Source organism: Borostomias antarcticus (assembly GCF_949987555.1).
Source record: "Borostomias antarcticus genome assembly, chromosome: 25".
NCBI classification, from domain to species: Eukaryota; Metazoa; Chordata; class Actinopteri; order Stomiiformes; family Stomiidae; genus Borostomias; species Borostomias antarcticus.
The window spans coordinates 6,033,778-6,056,713 of record NC_140258.1 but is presented as its reverse complement, the minus strand read 5'-3'; the positions used below and the strand labels follow the sequence as shown (position 1 = coordinate 6,056,713).

The 22,936-nt window shown below is 47.6% G+C and overlaps 1 protein-coding gene across 1 annotated transcript in view; it reads right to left on the bottom strand.

Annotated features, from left to right (window-relative positions):
- Nucleotides 1-22,936, bottom strand: part of LOC311325935 (disintegrin and metalloproteinase domain-containing protein 12-like) — a gene marked incomplete at both ends in the record, with an annotated part of 69,065 nt that overhangs the window by 19,029 nt on the left and 27,100 nt on the right. Inside the window, 6 exons of the mRNA XM_084458752.1 lie at nucleotides 2,744-2,921; nucleotides 12,146-12,294; nucleotides 15,625-15,709; nucleotides 16,607-16,776; nucleotides 17,051-17,122; nucleotides 21,494-21,559. Of these exons, the coding sequence (XP_084314878.1) occupies nucleotides 2,744-2,921; nucleotides 12,146-12,294; nucleotides 15,625-15,709; nucleotides 16,607-16,776; nucleotides 17,051-17,122; nucleotides 21,494-21,559 (720 nt within the window). The remainder of the gene's footprint in view (nucleotides 1-2,743; nucleotides 2,922-12,145; nucleotides 12,295-15,624; nucleotides 15,710-16,606; nucleotides 16,777-17,050; nucleotides 17,123-21,493; nucleotides 21,560-22,936) is intronic.

The window sequence follows — 22,936 nt, the reverse complement described above, 5'->3', positions numbered from 1 at the left end:
TAGGGTGATGGAGGGGAGGAATGCCAATCCAAATCACACAACTCACAAGCCAGTGGCTTTTCCAGATTAGAATGTCCTTCTTAATTGAAGTGAGGACCTTATGCAAATAATGACCGTTCCGCAAGTTAAAGGCAGAGACAGATCAATGTATTTATTTAAGGGCTGACTCCAGAGTGAGTGTACAGTTTGTTTTATTATCTGCTTAGTCACTGGATTCCACAAGGAAGCCGTCAGCTCTGGGAGTAAGAAGTGTCTAGAGAGGGAATCATGAGGGCGTGGCGACAGAGCAGCTTTCATGGTGTTGAACGATCTACATATCAAAAGTTTCTCCGCAAAAAAAAGCCTCCCTTTCACGGCCTCCACCCTGACATATGGTGGGATCTCTAAGACATCTACAGTCATCAACAGTCCCTCGTCGGTTTTATGACTTAAACATTCCTCTTGCTGTTTGAAGACAACACATATTGTACGAGCATAGTGCCAGGAGACGCTCCTCCTCTGCCCTCTGTTCAACTCTGCTTTCTGTGTTCAATTCCGTTCTGTCCTACTCTCTTCTGTCCTGTTGTGTTCTGCTCTGTTGAGTCCTGCTCTGTTCTGTTCAATTATGTTCTGCTCTGTTCTGTTGAGTTCTGTTCTAGTTTGTCCTGTTGAGTTCTTCTATTGAGTCTTGCTCCGCTCTGTTCTGCTCTGTCGAGTTCCGTTGTGCTCTGTGGAGTTCTGCTCTGCTCTGTTCTGTTGAGTTCTGTTCTGCTCTGCTCTGTTCTGTTGAGTTCTGTTCTTCTCTGTTCTGTTCTCTTCTGCTCTGTTGAGTTCTGTTGTGCTCTGTGGAGTTCTGTTCTGCTCTGTTCTGTTGAGTTCTGTTCTTCTCTGTTCTGTTCTGTTCTGTTCTCTTCTGCTCTGCTCTGTTGAGTTCCGTTGTGCTCTGTGGAGTTCTGTTCTGCTCTGTTCTGTTGAGTTCTGTTCTTCTCTGTTCTGTTCTCTTCTGCTCTGCTCTGTTGAGTTCTGTTCTACTCTGTTCTGTTCTCTTCTGCTCTGTTGGGTTCTGCTCTGTTCTGTCTTGTGTGCTGTGAGAGAACATGCCTTGGCTGTGTGGCTCAGTGCTGCACCTCTGGTACGTGAGAGGCTCAGCCCAGCGCTGCACCACAGGCGGCTCTGTCTCCAATTAACTCTGTTTCATCTGAAACACGTCTGGATGACACATTTGATGAATGACACCCGGAGCAGGAAGTGACATCATCTTGGCAGCCTGTCAAGGCACTGTGATGGAGCGGGGGGGGTGGGGGCATGTAAACACACCTCCATGTTGAGGGCCTCTGGTGATTTTGGGTGTTTCTGTAAGGGTATCTTGATTGCTCTGCAAATGTGATTGTTTTATGCGTGCCAAGTTGTTTTGTGAGGGCCTAAAACTGACGTTTTCAAAATTCAACCTGTCAAATCTTATGGAAAGACTAATCATATACATCATGGCTTGATGGAAAAACAATGGTCCTCATTCCTGAACGCAGTTAAGAAGAAGTTAAGAAGAAATGTCTTCTTATCTCCAGTTACAAAGTTCCCAGGACAATTCTAGCATTCCTGAATGGTTTCTTATCTGGGATTTGTTCTTATCTAAGAACAGGATTTAAGAATGTGGAAATGCTGTTGTAGGTACTGTAGGCCAGATTGGAGTGTGCCCATGTTCGCAAGGGCTGAAGTTATGAGAAATCCAAGGTGATTGCGTTCAGATCAATCAGATTCTACAGACATCCTAGGCTTGAAATAATAATAATAATAATGATAATAATAATAATAACAATAATAATAATAAATAAGATAATATTTGTATCATTTCCAATTACGTTTCACATTTATAGTAATGATTCTACGAGGCATCGTGGGGTCCTAAAATAAATAAAAGCACTATACAAACACTGCAAATGGCAGTGAATGAATAAATAAGCACTAAACTCAGTCGCTACACTCAGACTCGGCACAACAGCACCTTATATTCCATGGTCGTCAGAATGGACACATCTACTGTACATTCTGTAAATAAACATGTGAATATCCATAACTAAAACATATCATATGGGCCTACATAATATAGATAGGGCCTATCAATCAATCAATCAATCAATCAATCAATCAATCAATCAAAGCTTAATTTGTATAGCGCATTTCATACCCAGAGGCAACACAATGCGCTTCGCAAGATCTACAAGTAGCCTACTCATGCATTTAACTAAACTATATAATTTAATCTGCTCTCAGCAGATTCCATCCCTTTCATGTGGGCTATATATTTTGCATTTCGTATTAAAAGTCCACATCTTGTTTTCTATTGTTATTTTGTATTGTTTTTTTCACCTTGCTTAAGCTTAGTGTGCACGTTATAAGAGCCAGCGGAGAAACATCTCACTGCTCATTTCACTGGTATGTTCAATGTGACGAATAAAACTGAATTTGCACGTGAACCTGAACATCAATCATGTCAATTGGGAACCATGCCATGGGGATTCTGTGCACACCACCCTGTAGTAAGGAGCTGGCGGGGCGTTTATGTACAGTATGCACATTCAGGTGTATGAGAACGCACGTTCAACTTAAGAAGTAGTGGCATTCCTCATTTGGGGGAGCACAGCTGAGAACCCTTTGGCTGAGAACACTTAGGGTTGGTCTTACGAAGTTCGTAAGAAGACATTTAAGAAGACACTTAAGAAAATGTTCAGGAATGAGGTCCAATATTCTGACTACATACACTCACCTCCAACTCTCCGCAGTCACACTCCTCGCCCTCCTCCACATACCCGTTTCCACACTTCTGACCCCCGTACAGCACCTTGACCTCGGGCATGTTGAACAGGCACATGCCCACACCCTTCTCCAGACTGGCGGCCAAGTCTTTCTTACTGCACGTACTGAACACCGTGGGGAATGGGTACCTGAGAGAGAGAGAGAGAGGGAGAGAGAGAGGGAGAGAGAGAGAGAGAGGGAGAGAGAGAGAGAGAGAGAGAGAGAGAGAGAGAGAGAGATTAATCATGTCCGTAGCCCTCGTAGTCAGAGACACGACCATGAAATTCACAAATGGTCCGATTCATCCCTGCGGAGGCGTGGCTCCTGGTCTGTTGAGCTGTGCTTGTGCTATAGCCAAAAGTCAGACAGGGCCGTGACGGAACAGCAGAAAGGCTGCCGAGCTTTGTAAATTCATATGGCCTCCGCACATATTTAATGGTCTAGCATCATCAAATGCACTCTCTCTTGACACAGCTCCAATTCACAAAGAGGCACAAACAAACAAACAACCAAGGGCTCTCCAGCCAATAAGGGCTCTCCAGCCAATAACTCCTTCCTGCTCCGCAAAGCCCTTCATCTCAGGGAGAGCAACACCATCAATCAGAGAAGAGCCTGCGTAACCTGGGCGATGGGAGGCTGACGGGGGCGGGGTCTCAGGAGGGTCACGTTGTTTGGCACAGAGACAAGAGAGTGTGAGAGAGAGAGAGAGAGAGAGGAGAGAGAAAGAGAGAGAGATTGGGGTGGGTTAAAGAGACTGTTGGAGATCTACTATCTCTGCTTATTAACCTATCACTAGCCCCTAACCTTCCTTAACCCGAGTGCTGACTGCACACGCTCTGATACTCCTAGACCTGTCAGCAGCAATTGACACGGTAGACCACCAGATCCTCCTCTCCACCCTCGAGGAGAAAGGTGTCACTGGCTCTGCATGCTCCCTGTTTGCATCCTACCAGACGGGCCGCTACCAGGCGACCCCTCTACAGTACATCTCTGAGATCTGGGATTCGCTCGCATGGCTTCTCCTATCACCGCTATGCCGATGACACCCAACTGGTCCTGTCATTTCCCCCTTCTGACACAGAAGTGGAGACACGCATAGCTGGGTGCTTGGCTTACATCACGGAGTGGATGGCGACACACCACCTCAAGTTCAACCTGGACAAGACTGAGCTGCTGTTTCTCCCGGGGAAGGGCTGCCCGCACCGGGACCTGGCCATCACCATTGACGACACAGTGGTAACGCCGACTCGGACTGTGAGGAATCTGGGTGTGACCCTCGATGACCAACTGTCATTCTCCGCACATATCACATCCATTACACGCTTATAACATCAGGGGGAATTGCCCATTCCTCACTGACGAAAAATGCAGGTGCTCATCCAGGCCCTGGTAATCTCCTGCTTGGACTACTGCAACTCCCTCCTTGCTGGGGCCCCGGTGTCAACCATTAAACCCCTGGAACTTGTCCAGAAAGCTGCAGCTCACAACCTCCCTTCTCTGTTCTCTACACTGGCTCCCTGTAGCAGCTCAAATACAGTTTAAAACTCTGGTATTAGCCTACAGGGCAATGAAAGGAACAGCTCCCTCCTACCTCCTACACCCACCCCCAAACCACTACGCTCTGCTACCTCAGGGCCACTGGTTGCCCCGTCACTCTGAGGCCCCTGCGGTCAATCGGCACGGTCACGGCTCTTCTCTGTTCTGCCTCCGTAGTGGTGGAATGAACTGCCCACTGATGTCAGTCGCTGCCTATCTTTCGCAGACTCAAAACTCACCTCTTCAAGAAGTAATACCAGGATCCTCCCTCTTAAGCACCTATTGTATTTTTATCTTGCTATTCTTCACTTTGCCTTCAGCGCTAGATTATGCTCTTAGTCACTTGTTTTCGAAAGAAGCTGCATTTGTGAGTTCTGGCAAGTAATAGTACACTGACTTTTCCTACATTAAATGCAATTATTGTAAGTTGCTTTGGATAAAAGTGTCAGCTAAATGACCGTAATGTAATGTCATGTAATGTAATGTGGAGGATGACCTCTACTCAGCTGGCAGATGAAGCCGTGGGAGTCAGAGAGGAAGAGGATGGTTAGGAGGTGAGGTGAGGACTTAGAGGCACAAGCGACAGGAAGAATTGGTTAGCGGACATTTTGGCTCCCACTCATACAGCCTGACCTCTGGGGAGGGGGAAGCTGACACCTAGCTGATAGGCTGCTGAGGACCTTGGCGGAGATTGACGACAGCTGGCATACGACTTCAGACACAAACCCCCCAAACTGCCAGAGAGGAAGAAAGGGGCTTGTTCTGTGATTCTTGGCACTAGGGCTGGTGAATGTACCGCTGGGAAGAACTCTGGAATATATTAGAGTGTGTTGTCACACTGAGTGAATTTGTAGAATGCTAAATTACATAGAGGAGGTATTGAAAACTTGGCATCAAATATAAGGGGATCTGTGATGCTTTGCCTCACACTGTGTGTGGATGTGTGTGTGTGTGTGTGTGTGTGTGTGTGTGTGTGTGTGTGTGTGTGTGTGAGTGAGAGAGAGAAGATCGTACTTGGCTGCCCTGTAGTGTAGCAGTGTCTGTTCACTCTTTAGTGGGCTTTCTTTGGGCTTTCTGATAAGAGGAGAGATAGGCATAAAAATGTGTTTTGTTCTCGACACAACCCCGAAAAGCACCGGGTCCAAAACAAACCGTCAGCTGTTACCCACGTGTTCTGTTCACTCCCCACGCCGGCCGACCCTCTGCAGTGCACCAGCCTGTCTGCTCTGCTAATTCACACCAGAGGCGATTCCACACCATTTCAAAAGTGTGGGACCAGGCTGAGGTGATTTTAAGTGATTTTTGACGTGATTTTAAGGATACCAAACGTAGGAATTCTTTTCTGGGACAGGGTGCTGAGGGACACATGAAGCAGGAGGTCTTTTTTTTGAGCATCCAACACTTCATTTCCTGGATTCTGGTGAATCTTCTATATGCGCCAATTTGTGCTGGATTAGCTTGTGTGCTTTTATGAGCAGACATTGTGTTTGCCGCAAAATAGTCCATCTGAGTCTTATGAGCTCATAATTTATATTCATATTTTGGGAGAAAAATGTATACCTTATATATACAGTCATGCAAACTTACTAAATACTTCGCCGCGTCTCGTGGAGAGAGCAGCAGCGACAGCGGCAGCGAAGTTTTAGAGGGCTGTTCGGACCACCCCAGACCACCTCCGTATTCAGTGTTGCACAATAGCCGCCAGGGGGCGTTGTTGAGCAAGCAAACTCCATTCATCTGGCAGTAACTGCCTATATTTTAAACTAGTATCTTTGTATTATATTGTGTAGATTTTACAGTACATCGTATTGTATATTGTGTATATTGACAGTCTATAAGCAAGATGAAGGCAACACATTACTAGTGAAGTTGCTACTAGGACTTGAGATTTCAACCCTCGACAAGATCCAGAGTTAGGCTACCGTAGCAAATCCCTTCCTCTTTTTTTCTGTCACTTCTAAGGTTAGTGTTGTATTTAGTAGTCCTATTTTAGTATTAGTATTGGACTATCTTAGAACACTGTGATGTCTTTTGTAGGCCATGTTGCGTATTTGTGATAAAAGCATGACATTTGGTACAGTTATAGCCAAGGGCATTCCAAAATCGGATATTGCAGCATCATGAATTTTCAATCTGTCAACCGACCTTGGCAAACATTTTCAAAATGGCCGCCAGTGGTGAAAGTTTTCTCATCAATTTTCTTATCTGGGATGGATATAATATGATATTGAGGACATAATTAGTTCAATTTATCTACCAATCATAGATCGTGGGAAATGACATTTGGATAATTGTGCATTTTTCAAATTTAAATTTCTGTCCGTCTGTCTGGCTGGCGGCCATCATAGTATGAAAATTGTAATTGCAATAAAATTGTGTAGATTACTCTGATATGGATGATCTGTGTCAAATCATGAAAAATATATGATGGGCACAGTAGGGTACTGGGGCACTGCCCCAGGGGCACAGTAGGGTACAGGGGCACTGCCCCAGGGGCACAGTAGGGTACAGGGGCACAGTAGGGTACAGCGGCACTGCCCCAGGGGCACAGTAGGGTACTGGGGCACTGCCCCAGGGGCACAGTAGGGTACTGGGGCACTGCCACCCCCAGAACCAGGAGAGAGTGGTGCGTCTGTGTGGCGGACACAGAGAGCAGGTTCAACTCTACCGTTAAACAGACTAATCTGCCGGAGACCGTCCGTCATCTGTCCCAGCTGTGTAACCAGAGACGGCCCACCTAGGCTGCAGAGTCACAGCGGCCTGTAGTACAGCCCTGGAATGTGGTTATGCCACACATAAACACGCACGCAGACACGCACACACGCGCACACACACACACACACACACCCAGTGACTATTATCACAGCTGAAGCCGAGTGCCTCCTCTGCTGTCCGGGGAATGACGCTAGCAGTGGTCGAAGGCTTCAGTGGGCAAGATTAGCTTAGCCCCGGTGTTGTCACCATGTGCACTCATGCTATGAAGATCTCATTAGGAGACGGACTTGTTGAGGCGTCTGCCGCATAATGGTTACCGAGAATCAGCCTCAAATTCAATCACACTGCACTGGCTGACTGGATGAATGGTGTATATGTGATTCACCAAGCAAACAAAGATCCAGACGGGGCTCTGTAAAAATAGCAGGACCTTATTCAAATTCTGGTCACTGGGCTGGTGTGTCCCAAGATGAAAAGGGCGGTCTGTTGTAGTCCTGTGGGGCTCGGAGGTTGACGGGGGACAGTCTAACCGAGGTTAGCCCCATCTGAGACAGAGGGAAAAGAGCATCTCAGTCTGATATGGATCTGGGCTGCTCTGCTGGGCTGACCTATCAGAACACACAGAGAGAGTCATTTGCATTTTCATTAGGCTGCTATGGAAGTCGGAAAGGGCAAGGACAAGCGCCTGTCCGACTCCGCCCCCTCCTCAGTGTGTCATGTCTGCCTCTCTGCAGCTGGCTCGAAGGAAATCTCATCTGGTTTCTGACATGGCAGCTCTGGGAGCCTCTGTGTCCATGACAGTCGTGCCAACAGACCCAGTGACCAGGCACTGATAGGCTGAGGCTGTGTCTGGTGACCACAGCAGGTCATCCTGAACCTCCACGCCAGTCTGATGATGTCAAATATGGAGCCCATGGGGTTGTCTGCTGAGTTGATGCCAGCTAGGATAGAGAATGACACGGAGGTTCCGTGGAGAGGAGAGGAGAGAAGAGGAGAGGAAAGGAGAGAAGATGAGAAGAGGGGAGAGTAAAGGTGAGGAGAGGAGAATAGAGGAATAATAATAATCCCAGGGGGGATTTGTGTGTGGAAGAGAAGAGAAGAGGAGAGGATTGGAGGACAGAAGAGGAGAGGAAAGAAGAGGATAGAAGTGGAGAGGAGAGGAGACGAGAGCAGCTGAAGAGCTGGCTTGCGTCCTTTTGGGTCGTTGAGGGAACTGCTACCCCCTTAAATATTAAACCACCGTTATACCATACACCTCAACCGGCTCTCATATTCAGCACAGCCAAGTCGGCTGCTGTTCAGATTTCAGACCACAGGGATGTACTCTTGACCTGGTAGATCTCTCAGCAGAAGACAGGGGTTTGTTTGCTCCCAGCTTGTTCCACTGAAGGACTCTCTTTGGCGTTTATGTTCTGTATCCTGACAGAAGGACGCTGACCCCGTGGTGTTTGCTGTCTCAACTACCTGTACCCCCGTTCTCTTCTTTGTCTCTCTCTGTCTCTCTCTCTCTGTCTCTCCCTCTCTCTCTCTCCCTTCTCTTCCACAGAGAGATACTGTAAACACACATCTCAGTCTGTACCTGATTAAAACCGACAGCGCCTCTGATAATCATGTCATTTAGATGCAGCCTGTCCTCCCTCCATTAGCCAGTCTGACATAAGACTGACCCGGTTACAACACACAAGATTGCTACACTAGCCCACTGTCTGGATGCATGTCTGTCTGTCTGTCTGTCTGTCTGTCTGTCTGTCTGTCTGTCTGTCTGTCTGTCTGTCTGTCTGTATTTCTGTCTGTCTGTCTGTATTTCTGCTGTCTGTATTTCTGCTGTCTGTATTTCTGTATATCCGTCTGTCTGCATTTCTCTCTGTCTGTCTCTCCGAGCGGAAATGAGTCCAAAATTGGTTTTGAAAATGACTGGTTTCGCAACCGTAAGCAAGCAACTGTAAATTCAAGCCACAGTAGGTTTTTGAGAGGCCGATAGACACTGTGTGTGTGTTTGTGAATGTGTGCGAGACCTATGTGTATGAGTGTGTACGCGGGTGTGTGTGTGCATGCGTGCGTGTGTGCATGCATGTGTGTGCTTTTGTGTGTGTGAGACCTGTGTGTATGAGTGTGTGTGTGCGTGTGTGTGCGTGCATATGGTCGTTGAGCAGCAGAAGTGAACTAAGGACATCTAGTTTGTTCCCCAGGGGGTCTGCTGATGGAGAATATGAGCCCCTGTGTGGCTCTTCACTACGCGTCCTCCACTGAGCTGGAAACCCCAGTAGGACACCATGACAGAAGCTAACAGTCACCGCCCACAGGAGCGTTGGCCTTTCTAAATATGTCTATTAGTGTGTTCAATCTAATAGTCTATTTCTAAATATGTCTAATAGAGTGCACAGTGTGCTCATATTAGGCAATGTAATGGTCCTATTTATTGCACAAATTCCACATTTGCTCGAAGCTTCAGGATGACTAGTTCGTGTGTAACTCACTGAAGTAACACTTAGAAGGCTCTTCAAAAAATGTGACACCGTAAAATTTATTTAATTGATGACTTACAGTAGACTGGGCGCTTAGCTCTTCATGCATTTAAAAAAAAAAAGGGGTTTGCAGACCGTGGAGGTCAGGAGCGGTGGATAGAGATGCATTAATTTCATGCCACAGCGGTGACACTGTCCCAGATGAATGTTGCATGAGAACAACAGACAGAGCTCGCTGGCGAGGCCGGCCTGTTCGCTGGGTAAAAGGTCAGATGAGTTTCTCCGGGCGGTCTTTTGACGGTGCGACGTCTAAAAAGGAAAGATGTGTTTTGGCTCTTCCAGATCTGCTGGCATTTTCAACGACGCCCACACACACACACACAAACAGATACACAAGCACGTACACACACACATACATACTGTAGATACAAATACAAACGCACACGCATACACGCATGCACGCACACGCGCGCGCGCACACACACAAACACACGCATAGATACAAATGCACAAGCATGCCCGTACACACACACACACACACACACACACACACACACACACAGGTACAAACTCTTATAATACTCTTATAATCACTTCTGGCTTACACTCTTATAATCACTTCTGGCTTACACTCTTATTATCACGTCTGGCTTACACTCTCATTATCACTTCTGGCTTACACTCCTATTATCACTTCTGGCTTACACTCTTATTATCACGTCTGGCTTACACTCTCATTATCACTTCTGGCTTACATTCTCATTATCACTTCTGGCTTACACTCTTATAATCACTTCTGGCTTACACTCTCATTATCACTTCTGGCTTACACTCTTATAATCACTTCTGGCTTACACTCTCATTATCACTTCTGGCTTACACTCTTATAATCACTTCTGGCTTACACTCTTATAATCACTTCTGGCTTACACTCTTATAATCACTTCTGGCTTACACTCCTATTATCACTTCTGGCTTACACTCTTATTATCACGTCTGGCTTACACTCTCATTATCACTTCTGGCTTACACTCCTATTATCACTTCTGGCTTACACTCTTATTATCACGTCTGGCTTACACTCTCATTATCACTTCTGGCTTACACTCTCATTATCACTTCTGGCTTACACTCCTATTATCACTTCTGGCTTACACTCTTATTATCACGTCTGGCTTACACTCTCATTATCACTTCTGGCTTACACTCCTATTATCACTTCTGGCTTACACTCTTATTATCACGTCTGGCTTACACTCTCATTATCACTTCTGGCTTACACTCTCATTATCACTTCTGGCTTACACTCCTATTATCACTTCTGGCTTACACTGTCATTATCACTTCTGGCTTACACTCTTATAATCACTTCTGGCTTACACTCTCATTATCACTTCTGGCTTACACTCTCATTATCACTTCTGGCTTACACTCTTATAATCACTTCTGGCTTACACTCTTATAATCACTTCTGGCTTACACTCTTATAATCACTTCTGGCTTACACTCTCATTATCACTTCTGGCTTACACTCTCATTATCACTTCTGGCTTACACTCCTATTATCACTTCTGGCTTACACTCTTATTATCACGTCTGGCTTACACTCTCATTATCACTTCTGGCTTACACTCTCATTATCACTTCTGGCTTACACTCCTATTATCACTTCTGGCTTACACTCTTATTATCACGTCTGGCTTACACTCTCATTATCACTTCTGGCTTACACTCCTATTATCACTTCTGGCTTACACTCTTATTATCACGTCTGGCTTACACTCTTATCATCACGAGTTCCCAGCTACGCACTGAGAATGCTGGATGCTGGTCCTCTGTCTTGATAACTGGGCTGTGATTGCTGGTGTGTTTTTTGAGAGAGAGAGAGAGAGAGAGAGAGAGAGAGAGAGAGAGACAGAGAGTACTGTATGTGTGAGTGTGTGTGGGAATGTGTGTAGGTATGTATGTGTGTGTGTGTGTGTGTGTGTGTGTTTGTCGGGGTGAGCCTCTGAAAGATGCATGGCAACCAGCACATACAGAATGAGACACGTGAGGACCAATGTGTGCATGTGATAAGGAGCCGGGATCCGGGCGCTGTTCAGGACCAATGTTTACAGTACGTGTGATAAGTTATCCAATCCTATCCATGCCCTGTGCATTCAATGATTCATCTGGCTGAGAAGCATGTTTTCGCACGGTGGAGAGGAGTTGAACATTTATTCAGGAAAGTTAGGGAGCCAGGGCTTGATTTGAACACTTGGAAAATGTTTCTGAAATTGTTAAACACTCTTGCAGAGCGCTGTGGTGTGAGAGACCAGACAGAGTCACAGGCAGAGGGACAGTATAGATCCATTGTCCTGAGTCACAGGCAGAGGGACAGTATAAATCCATTGTTCTTGCTGTCCTTGTTCTGGCTGTAAACTCTAAAAGCCGCATCATTGCAGGAGATTAACAGAAAAAGTCACCCCAAAACAAGATGGAGACTTTTCACTTTAGATAAACACATAGCGCACACACACATTATTAACACCCCCTGGGGATCAATAAAGTATCTATCTATGTATCTACAGTATGTATATACAGTATCTATGTATATACTTTACAGACAACGCTGGCGTAACCAGCCAATCAGCCGGATGGACCGGTCCATTGCTCACCCGGTGGAGGGGGTCATGATGCAGCCCCCGCGGTCCACAGTCATCCGGCAGCCACAACCCCGCTCTGGCGTGTCGTGGTTCATGCCGAAGTTGTGTCCGAGCTCGTGGGCCAGAGTGACCGCTGCACCCAGAGGATTGTCCGAGTGGTCCTGGAAATGGACGGGAAAGACAACAGTTCACATCCTGGACTCAACCCCCCACCCCTCACACACACACACACACACACACACATTCCACTGCTTATCCGTTCACATCCTGGACTGAAACCACACACGTACACTCTTCTTCTGCGTTCATATTCTATCCTGTAGGAGGGCTCCTGGAGAAGCTGAGCTCGTCAGGAGCTGTCATTCTCCCAGAAGTCTCCAGCCCCACCGACACAGGGGACAGCCAGACACCCTGGGGGACGACCAGCAAACCTGGAACAGTCTGGCTTCTTACTGCACTGACAAGACGGACAAGCAGGAGAGAGAGAGCGAGGAGAGAGGGGGGAGAGAGAGAGAGAGAGAGAGAGAGAGACAGAGAGAGAGAGAGACAGAGAGAGAGAGAGAGAAAGAGAGAGAGAGACAGAGACAGAGAGAGAGAGAGAGAGAGAGAGAGTGAGAGACACAGAGAGAGAGAGACAGAGAGAGAGAGGGGAGAGAGAGAGAGAGAGAGAGAGAGAGACAGAGACAGAGAGAGACAGAGACAGAGACAGAGAGAGAGAGAGAGAGACAGAGACAGAGAGAGAGAGAGAGAGACAGAGAGAGACAGAGACAGAGACAGAGAGAGATAGCAAAGTGAGAATGTCAGAGGGGAAGATGTGCAGAAAGTGAGGACAGAGAGAGAGATTCGTGAGGAGAGATGCAGGGAGGATATACGGGATAGGAGTGACGGATCCATGGCTGGCCCAGCATGCAGCACAGTTAACTGTGTGAGTGTGCGCACACAAAAGCAGCATGACCTATGAAAGTGGTTCCCTGTGAAGCTACGTGCACGAGCGCGCACGCACACACGTACACAGTCTTTCTGTGTGCCTTTATTACTCCACAGACCCAGTAAGATATACCAGATGAACCACAGCAACTGGCTTATGAATTATTTACAGGCATACAGCACAGTGAAAAACACACACACACACACACACACAAACGGTTTTCTTCCCCAGAGGGGGGAATTGCACATATAGACCCTAGGATTGGACACAGGCACAGCCGGGGTCCTATAACACAGCTCCCTAAGCATGTAGCCTGAGCTCCATCCCTGGATCTCCACGTCTGTCTCTTTACCTGCTGAACCATTAAAGGACAATGCTCGTTTTTGACAACCTGGACCTTATTTACGACATATTATAAGACGTTTGACTCACCGAGATCACTTTGGTGTAGTTTGGAGGCATGTAGAAGAAATTTAAAATCCAGCGCGAGCCAGTATATCCATGTAATGGCGGTGGTCGGGGCACTTAGAATGCAGTTTCTAAAAATCTATTTTCTGCCGCGAAACGTTTTTTTTTGATCAATCTGTCTTGATGAATCGCTAGTTGTGCTTACATAGAACATAGGCCTGTTGTGGTTTTCACATGCCATGATCTTTAGAAACGTCTTTCGAAACGAAATAGCTTCCTCACTTGCTCCAGCACGCATAAGCACAGCGCGCAATCGTTGCTCCATCACGCTGTGCGCATGCGTGCTGGAGCAAGTGAGGAAGCTATTTCGTGTCTAAAGACGTTTCTAAAGATCATATTACAGAGGCATGTGAAAAACAACACAACAGGCCTATGCTCTATGTAAGCACAACTAGCGATTCATCAAGACAGATTGATGAAAACAACCGTTTCGCTGCAGAAAATAGATTTTTAGAAACTGCATTCTAAGTGCCCCGACCACCGCCTTTACATGGATATACTGGCTCGCGCTGGATTTTAAATTTCTTCTACAGACCTCCGAACTACACCAAAGTGATCTCGGTGAGTCAAACGTCTTATAATATGTCGTAAATAAGGTCCAGGTTGTCAAAAACGAGCATTGTCCTTTAACCCCAGGCAGCGGTGAGCTGCTGAGGGATCCTGTCTCTCTTCTGGTCTCTGCTGAGCTCTGTCCCTTCATGAGAACATCACATGCTCTGTCCCTGGGTCACACTGCAGACCAGGACATATCTAAAGCAGAGCTATGATCTGTCCTGGTTTCACAGCTGTGCGGTTGGACCAGTATGTTGTCGTTCTGTCCTGGTTCCAGGGCTGGGACTCTCTGTGGTCTCTGAGTATGTGTCATGGCTCAGTGCCTCTTCACAAGAAGCATAATGATGGAATCAGCCGGAGACAGCTGACTTGTGGGAAGTCCAATTCTTTCCAGCTTAGCAGACATGCAAGCTAGCTGTGATACTGCGAACATGATAGGGTCAACTTGGCCCATGAAAGGCTTTTATGGTCTTTTTTATATCATTTCCAGCTTGTGATGGGAATATTCCATCTCCCAAATAAGATTGTATTTTATTTACTTGAGCGATTTACCCGCAGGGGGCTTATAATTCCCCGAGAGAATTAGATTTCAGAGAATCCAGACGAAGTGCGAGCTGTAAAAATGAGAGAGTACATGTGGACCAAATAAAGCATTTGTGGTTGACATTACCATACTGTATACGAAACGGTCCATCTGATTGGCTAGCCCTAGAACTATTCAGCAGGTTCTCTCATCCTGGTCCAAGCCAATAGCATGTGTGAGTGATGGTGGATGAACGGCAACATCTGGGAACAAGCGGCCGGCCCTGGCCAGAGAAGCACGTCTATTAATGGCGACTGGACCTCTGTGTTCATGGCTTTGGGTTGTGCCACAGAGGGTCACTGCCTGGGAGTTTACCATGGGGATCAAGTGACACAGCAGGGACATAAACCCGAGAACTAGTTAATGTGAATGTATAATAGCCGGTGTTATTGTACTAGACCGAACAAGACTGCATGTGTTTAGCTACAATGCATAGAAAATACAGTACGTGCCTGCAGCAATTTATCACCTTCATAAAAATGTAAATGCAGTACTGTTTGAGTTGTGAGCAGACTTATTGACCTCTGAACCCCACCTACCTTTTATTACTGTCTGACTGGGGGGTTGAATAATGGCAAGCCTGGAAATGACTTAGGGAGCTGTGTTATAGGACCCCACGGCTGTGTCTGTGTCCAATCCTATGGTCTATATGTGCTATCCCCCCCTCCGGGGATGAAAACCGTCTGTGTGTGTGTGTGTGTGTGAGAGAGAGAGAGAGAGAGAGGGATGAGGGAGTGGTAGCCAAGCTAGTGTGTTGTCGGGATGTGTGGTGTGTGAATATCCCGTCATTTCCTCCACACCTTTCATTAACCTCCCCAACGCCAAACAATGAACACCTCCGCTGCGTCCCGCCCTCCCCGTGGGTCGGCGCAGAGCAGGGCGGGGCTGTGAACAATGTCGGCACTGATCCTATCGGACCGGCCACAGGAAGAACAGGAGGGGGTGAGGTCCGCGACTCACCATGACGATGCCCCCCGACTGCTCCGCCGTGCACATGCTCATGATGGGCGCCATGCCGATGGTCGTGCCCTGGAAGTACACCCCGCTGGGGGCGGGGGCAGAGGAGGAGGGGAGGAGGGAGGAGGGAGGGGGGAGGAGGGGGAAGAGAGGAGGAGGGAGGAGGAGGAAGGGAGGAGGGGGGAGGAGGAAGAGAGGAGGAAGGAGGAGGAAGGGAGGACGGACGGGGGAGGGGGAGGGAGGAGGAGGAAGAGAGGAGGAGGAAGGAGGGAGGGGGGGGGAGGAGGAAGAGAGGAGGAAGGAGGAGGAAGGGAGGACGGACGGGGGAGGGGGAGGGAGGAGGAGGAAGAGAGGAGGAGGGAGGAGGAGGAAGGGAGGAGGAGGGAGGAGGAAGAGAGGAGGAAGGAGGAGGAAGGGAGGACGGACGGGGGAGGGGGAGGGAGGAGGAGGAAGAGAGGAGGAGGGAGGAGGGAGGGGGGAGGAGGAGGAGGGAGGGGTCGTGGGGTTACCATAAGTATCAAGCTATTTGTGTTTCTGTATGGTTACAGACAGTGTGTATGGTCTCTCCCTAGTCTCTCTCCAGACTCAAATAATATGGTGAATCGCTGCGCTCCGCATACTACATACTACAATACTACATACTACATAATAGAGTCTGGGCCACTTCACCACCCAAGCTGGTGTTCTGAGGGCGTATCGACGGGTCAAAACTGAGATGGTGACAGGTTGTAGCAGCAAATGAGAGACCCCAGCCAGGGTTAAACGGGCGGGGCATATCTATGGGTGGGAACGCCTGATAGTCTGATTGGTGTCGCCGGGATTCCGTCAAAACCAATGAATTGCCAGGATTTGAAAACCATATTTTGGAATGAAGTGTCCCAGACCCATAGAGAGATCTGCAGCATGCAGTAACGTAATAAGTCTAGCTTATGTAGGGTATCAGCGGAAGAACTGTCATGGGTCTGGCGTTGAGACGGGTCTCTACCTGATGAGCTGAGCGTTGTCGTGGGGTTTCTGGGGCAGCAGCCTGGCCTTCCTCCAGTCCAGGAACTCATGCAGCGTGGTGAAGGGGTCCTGGGTGACCGGACACTTGTCCGAGTCGCTCCACACCTCCAGGCCCACCAGGGCCACGCGGATGTTCAGGGCCCGGTAGAACTGAGGGAGGAGGCCAGACAATGAGGCTCAGGGTGGCGGGGGGGAAGGAAGGTCTAGATTCAATATTCCATCTTTAACCCAGATCTCTTCATCCATGCCACCTCACTCCATCCATACAGTATATTCACACTGTCTACCTGGAGCTCGAAAGCAAGACTTCACACTGGCCCCAAGCAGTGGCGAGAGACACTGACAGTAATATATCTTCCCATAATTCTATTTCAAACGTGATTTATCTCTTGTGTGTACAGCGGGGGGAGGCGGGGTACTGTACCTTGTCCACATAGTTGGCTATCTCAGCCAGCCTCATCTTCACTCTGTCCACATCCTTCCCCTGTTTCTGGAACTGGACACACAACACTGGGGGGTCACTACCGCTAGACTATCAGAGGTCAGAGCTGCAGTTCACTTGCTATGCTACAGGACGTACTGTGAGAAAATACAAGACATTCAACAGACGTTCAACTGGACAACTGGATATCAAAAAATGATGTGAGGCTCATCTGCTCTCAGAGCGTTACCAGCGTTATGATATCGACATGGTGGAGTATGGACATGGTAAAGAGTGGATATGGTGAAGTATGGATATGGTGGAGTATGGATATGGTGGAGTATGAATATGGTGAAGTATGGACATGGTGGAGTGTTGACATGGTGGAGTGTTGACATGGGGGAGTATGAATATGGTGGAGTGTGGATATGGTGAAGTGTTGGTATGGTGAATTATGGACATTGTGGAGTATGGACATGGAGAAGTATGGACATGATGAAGTATGGACATGGTGAAATGTGGACATGGTGGAGTATGGACATGGTGGAGTATGGACATGGTGTAGCATGGACATGGTGGAGTATGGACGTGGTGTAGCATGGACATGGTGGAGTGTTGACCTGGTGAAGTATGGACACAATGGAGTATGGACATGGAGAAGTATGGACATAATGAAGTATGGACGTGGTGGAGTATGGACATGGTGAAGTGTGGACATGGCTAAGTATGGACATGGTGAAGTATTGACATGGTGGAGTATGGACACGGTGGAGTGCGGATATGGTGAAATGTGGACATGGTGGAGTGTGGATATAGTGAAGTTTGGACATGGTGGAGTACGGACATGGTGGAGTATGGACATGGTGGAGTATGGACATGGTGAAGTGTGGACATGGCTAAGTATGGACATGGTGAAGTATTGACATGGTGTAGTATGGACACGGTGGAGTGCGGATATGGTGAAATGTGGACATGGTGGAGTGTGGATATAGTGAAGTATGGACATGGTGGAGTACGGACATGGTGGAGTATGGACATGGTGAAGTATGGACATGGTGGAGTATGAACATGGTGAAGTATGGACATGGTGGAGTATGGACATGGTGGAGTATGGACATGCTGAAGTATGGACATGGTGGAGTATGGACATGCTGAAGTATGGACATGGTGGAGTATGGACATGCTGAAGTATGGACATGGTGAAGTATGGACATGGTGGAGTATGGACATGGTGGAGTATGGACATGGTGGAGTATGGACATGGTGGAGTATGGACATGGTGGAGTATGGACATGGTGGAGTGTGGACATGCTGAAGTCTGGTACAGCTCTGCCAAGCCTGTCCCGGAGAGTGAGTAGGACTGTGTAGAGTGAGTAGGACTGTGGAGAGTGAGTAGGACTGTGTAGAGAGTGAGTAGGACTGTGTAGAGAGAGTAGGACTGTGTAGAGAGTGAGTAGGACTGTGTAGAGAGTGAGTAGGACTGTGTAGAGTGAGTAGGACTGTGTAGAGTGAGTAGGACTGTGTAGAGTGAGTAGGACTGTGTAGAGTGAGTAGGACTGTGTAGAGTGAGTAGGACTGTGTAGAGTGAGTAGGACTGTGTAGAGAGTGAGTAGGACTGTGTAGAGTGAGTAGGACTGTGTAGAGTGAGTAGGACTGTGTAGAGTGAGTAGGACTGTGTAGAGTGAGTAGGACTGTGTAGAGTGAGTAGGACTGTGTAGAGTGAGTAGGACTGTGTAGAGAGTGAGTAGGACTGTGTAGAGTGAGTAGGACTGTGTAGAGAGTGAGTAGGACTGTGTAGAGAGTGAGTAGGACTGTGTAGAGAGTGAGTAGGACTGTGTAGAGAGTGAGTAGGACTGTGTAGAGAGTGAGTAGGACTGTGTAGAGTGAGTAGGACTGTGTAGAGAGAGTAGGACTGTGTAGAGTGAGTAGGACTGTGTAGAGTGAGTAGGACTGTGTAGAGTGAGTAGGACTGTGTAGAGTGAGTAGGACTGTGTAGAGTGAGTAGGACTGTGTAGAGAGAGTAGGACTGTGTAGAGAGAGTAGGACTGTGTAGAGTGAGTAGGACTGTGTAGAGTGAGTAGGACTGTGTAGAGTGAGTAGGACTGTGTAGAGTGAGTAGGACTGTGTAGAGTGAGTAGGACTGTGTAGAGTGAGTAGGACTGTGTAGAGTGAGTAGGACTGTGTAGAGAGTGAGTAGGACTGTGTAGAGAGTGAGTAGGACTGTGTAGAGAGTGAGTAGGACTGTGTAGAGTGAGTAGGACTGTGTAGAGTGAGTAGGACTGTGTAGAGTGAGTAGGACTGTGTAGAGTGAGTAGGACTGTGTAGAGAGAGTAGGACAGTAGAGTGAGTAGGACTGTGTAGAGTGAGTAGGACTGTGTAGAGAGTGAGTAGGACTGTGTAGAGTGAGTAGGACTGTGTAGAGTGAGTAGGACTGTGTAGAGTGAGTAGGACTGTGTAGAGTGAGTAGGACTGTGTAGAGTGAGTAGGACTGTGTAGAGTGAGTAGGACTGTGTAGAGTGAGTAGGACTGTGTAGAGTGAGTAGGACTGTGTAGAGAGAGTAGGACTGTGTAGAGTGAGTAGGACTGTGTAGAGTGAGTAGGACTGTGTAGAGTGAGTAGGACTGTGTAGAGTGAGTAGGACTGTGTAGAGTGAGTAGGACTGTGTAGAGAGAGTAGGACTGTGTAGAGAGTGAGTAGGACTGTGTAGAGTGAGTAGGACTGTGTAGAGAGAGTAGGACTGTGTAGAGAGTGAGTAGGACTGTGTAGAGAGAGTAGGACTGTGTAGAGTGAGTAGGACTGTGTAGAGAGAGTAGGACTGTGGAGAGAGAGTAGGACTGTGTAGAGTGAGTAGGACTGTGTAGAGTGAGTAGGACTGTGTAGAGAGAGTAGGACTGTGTAGAGTGAGTAGGACTGTGTAGAGAGAGTAGGACTGTGTAGAGAGAGTAGGACTGTGTAGAGTGAGTAGGACTGTGTAGAGAGAGTAGGACTGTGGAGAGAGAGTAGGACTGTGTAGAGAGAGTAGGACTGTGTAGAGTGAGTAGGACTGTGTAGAGAGAGTAGGACTGTGTAGAGTGAGTAGGACTGTGTAGAGAGAGTAGGACTGTGGAGAGAGAGTAGGACTGTGTAGAGAGTGAGTAGGACTGTGTAGAGTGAGTAGGACTGTGTAGAGTGAGTAGGACTGTGTAGAGTGAGTAGGACTGTGGAGAGAGAGTAGGACTGTGTAGAGTGAGTAGGACTGTGGAGAGAGAGTAGGACTGTGTAGAGTGAGTAGGACTGTGGAGAGAGAGTAGGACTGTGTAGAGTGAGTAGGACTGTGTAGAGTGAGTAGGACTGTGGAGAGTGAGTAGGACTGTGTAGAGAGAGTAGGACTGTGTAGAGTGAGTAGGACTGTGTAGAGAGAGTAGGACTGTGTAGAGTGAGTAGGACTGTGTAGAGTGAGTAGGACTGGAGAGTGAGTAGGACTGTGTAGAGTGAGTAGGACTGTGTAGAGTGAGTAGGACTGTGTAGAGTGAGTAGGACTGTAGAGTGAGTAGGACTGTGTAGAGTGAGTAGGACTGTGGAGAGTGAGTAGGACTGTGTAGAGAGAGTAGGACTGTGTAGAGGAGAGTGAGTAGGACTGTGGAGAGAGAGTAGGACTGTGTAGAGAGAGTAGGACTGTGTAGAGAGTGAGTAGGACTGTGTAGAGAGAGTAGGACTGTGTAGAGAGAGTAGGACTGTGTAGAGAGTGAGTAGGACTGTGTAGAGTGAGTAGGACTGTGTAGAGCGAGTAGGACTGTGTAGAGAGAGTAGGACTGTGTAGAGTGAGTAGGACTGTGTAGAGCGAGTAGGACTGTGTAGAGTGAGTAGGACTGTGTAGAGTGAGTAGGACTGTGTAGAGTGAGTAGGACTGTGTAGAGTGAGTAGGACTGTGTAGAGTGAGTAGGACTGTGTAGAGTGAGTAGGACTGTGTAGAGAGCCATGTGTCATCCAGAATGCAGGTTGTCAAGCTGAGATCCATCTCTGTGTGAGAGAGAAACAATCGCCAATGCCGACAGATGGCTTAAGTGTTATCGGCAGGCATCCGATCCAAAAGCGAGGCAGAGAACCGTTCTATCTCCATCCCACTGACGGCCTCCGAATGGGCCATCTCTGGACCGTCTCTGACCAAAACGGATCCCTTCACCCGCTCCTCTTCCAGCTGTGGTCAGTAGCATGAGCAGACGGCAGGCAGGAGGAAGTCCCACACAGCCCCTTCTCTCCTCTCCAGACCAGCACTTGTGTCCACACACCGTTTCCTGTTTCCTGTCTAGTCCAGCGGGGAATGGTTCAGGACTTCCTATGAAGCCGTGAAGCTGTCAGGCTGTCGCACACTGACCTAATTCTGCAGGTCCTGGGGGAGGCGTTCCTCTACTGGTACAGTCAGACCCTTTCTTCTTTCTGCCATGAAGAACTAGCATGGGTACATACCTCTCTGTTGTCAGCAACGATGATCAACTCCACGTATTTAGTGGTCTTCTGAGTATGTCTTTTGTGCTGTGGTACAAGAGAGAGACGAAGAGGGAACATGTGGGAGAGAGGTGAGATGGAGATAAATAAAGTGGTAAGAGAGAAAAAAGAACAAGATAATTGTCCAGCATTTGCACTTAAAGTCGCACTGAAATGAAAAAAGCATTCTGTCCCATTTTGGTTCACATAATTGGTCATAGTGTTCACCTATTCAACGATGTATGCCAAAAAATTTACAAAATTCTACTTTTGTTGTAATCTTATATACAAGTATATAATTTCTTACTTCCTGGAAAACGGTAGGTCACGTGCGATTACGACAACAGGTACCTTAGATTTTAGGCCAATAATCTCACGACATCCACCTGTCAATCAACGCTATCCTTCTATCGAATCTGTCTAAAGTTCTTAAAACCCGTCCACTTGTCAATGTTCCAATGAAATTCCTCTAAACATATGTCCCACCCTCATAGCTTGTTTGCGTCGGAAATACGTGAGAATGAGTGAGAATTAATTCAAAGGAACTCTGTGACACTATTTCCTGTAATTAGAGACAACAACACTCCATGTATTTTGATGGAGACGAGGCATCACATACAAACCCTATTACTCATTGGCTTGGTCTCGCAAGTCCCAAACACTACTCAATATTCTGTCCGTTTAGACTGACTCTGTTCCTCTCATTGGGCACTCTGCTGTGGCTGTGGATACAGAAAAGTTGCCGGTTATTGTGTGCAGACGTAAATGGAGGAGGATGAGACTTTGGCGCTGGTTGACTGTGTGCACTGTAGGTGGGAGCAGCAGAGGCAGATGGACCTGAACGACTGTTAAATGGAGACCAGGGCCCAAAACGTCTGGCCCTGATACTGGTCTCTGAAGCCAGAGAGAGAGAGAGTGAGGCCAGAGCATGGTATAGTTCCAGCAGCAGGGTCCCCTATGTACTACCGACCAGTACTGTAGTGTCTACAGTAGGTCCCAGCCTCAGCACTAGCCCTAATCCCAAATGCTAGCCCCAGCCCTAATACCAAACCCTGGCCCTAATCCCAAAACCTAGCACTATTCCCAAACCCCAGCCCTAGCCTTAAGCCTAGTGAGCTCATACTGATTTCGAAAGCTCACATTCTATTGTTCTTGCAAATCAGTCTGAGAGTATGGATACTCTCCATAGAGATCTGTTGGTGCCAGATCAGAAAACAATCTCACCAATCAATGTTGTTTCTGAGGAATTTGATATACAACAGTTACGCTGGGCGGGTTTATGACAGCGAGGAGCGGTTGAAGTTAGCACGTGATAGACGGTGATAGACAGATGGTTCATCCAATCACCTGCCAAGTATTTTTGAAAGTGCCTGCGCAAACAGTTTCCAACGGAAAGTTCCCAGATGGTTATGCGACACAAACCAT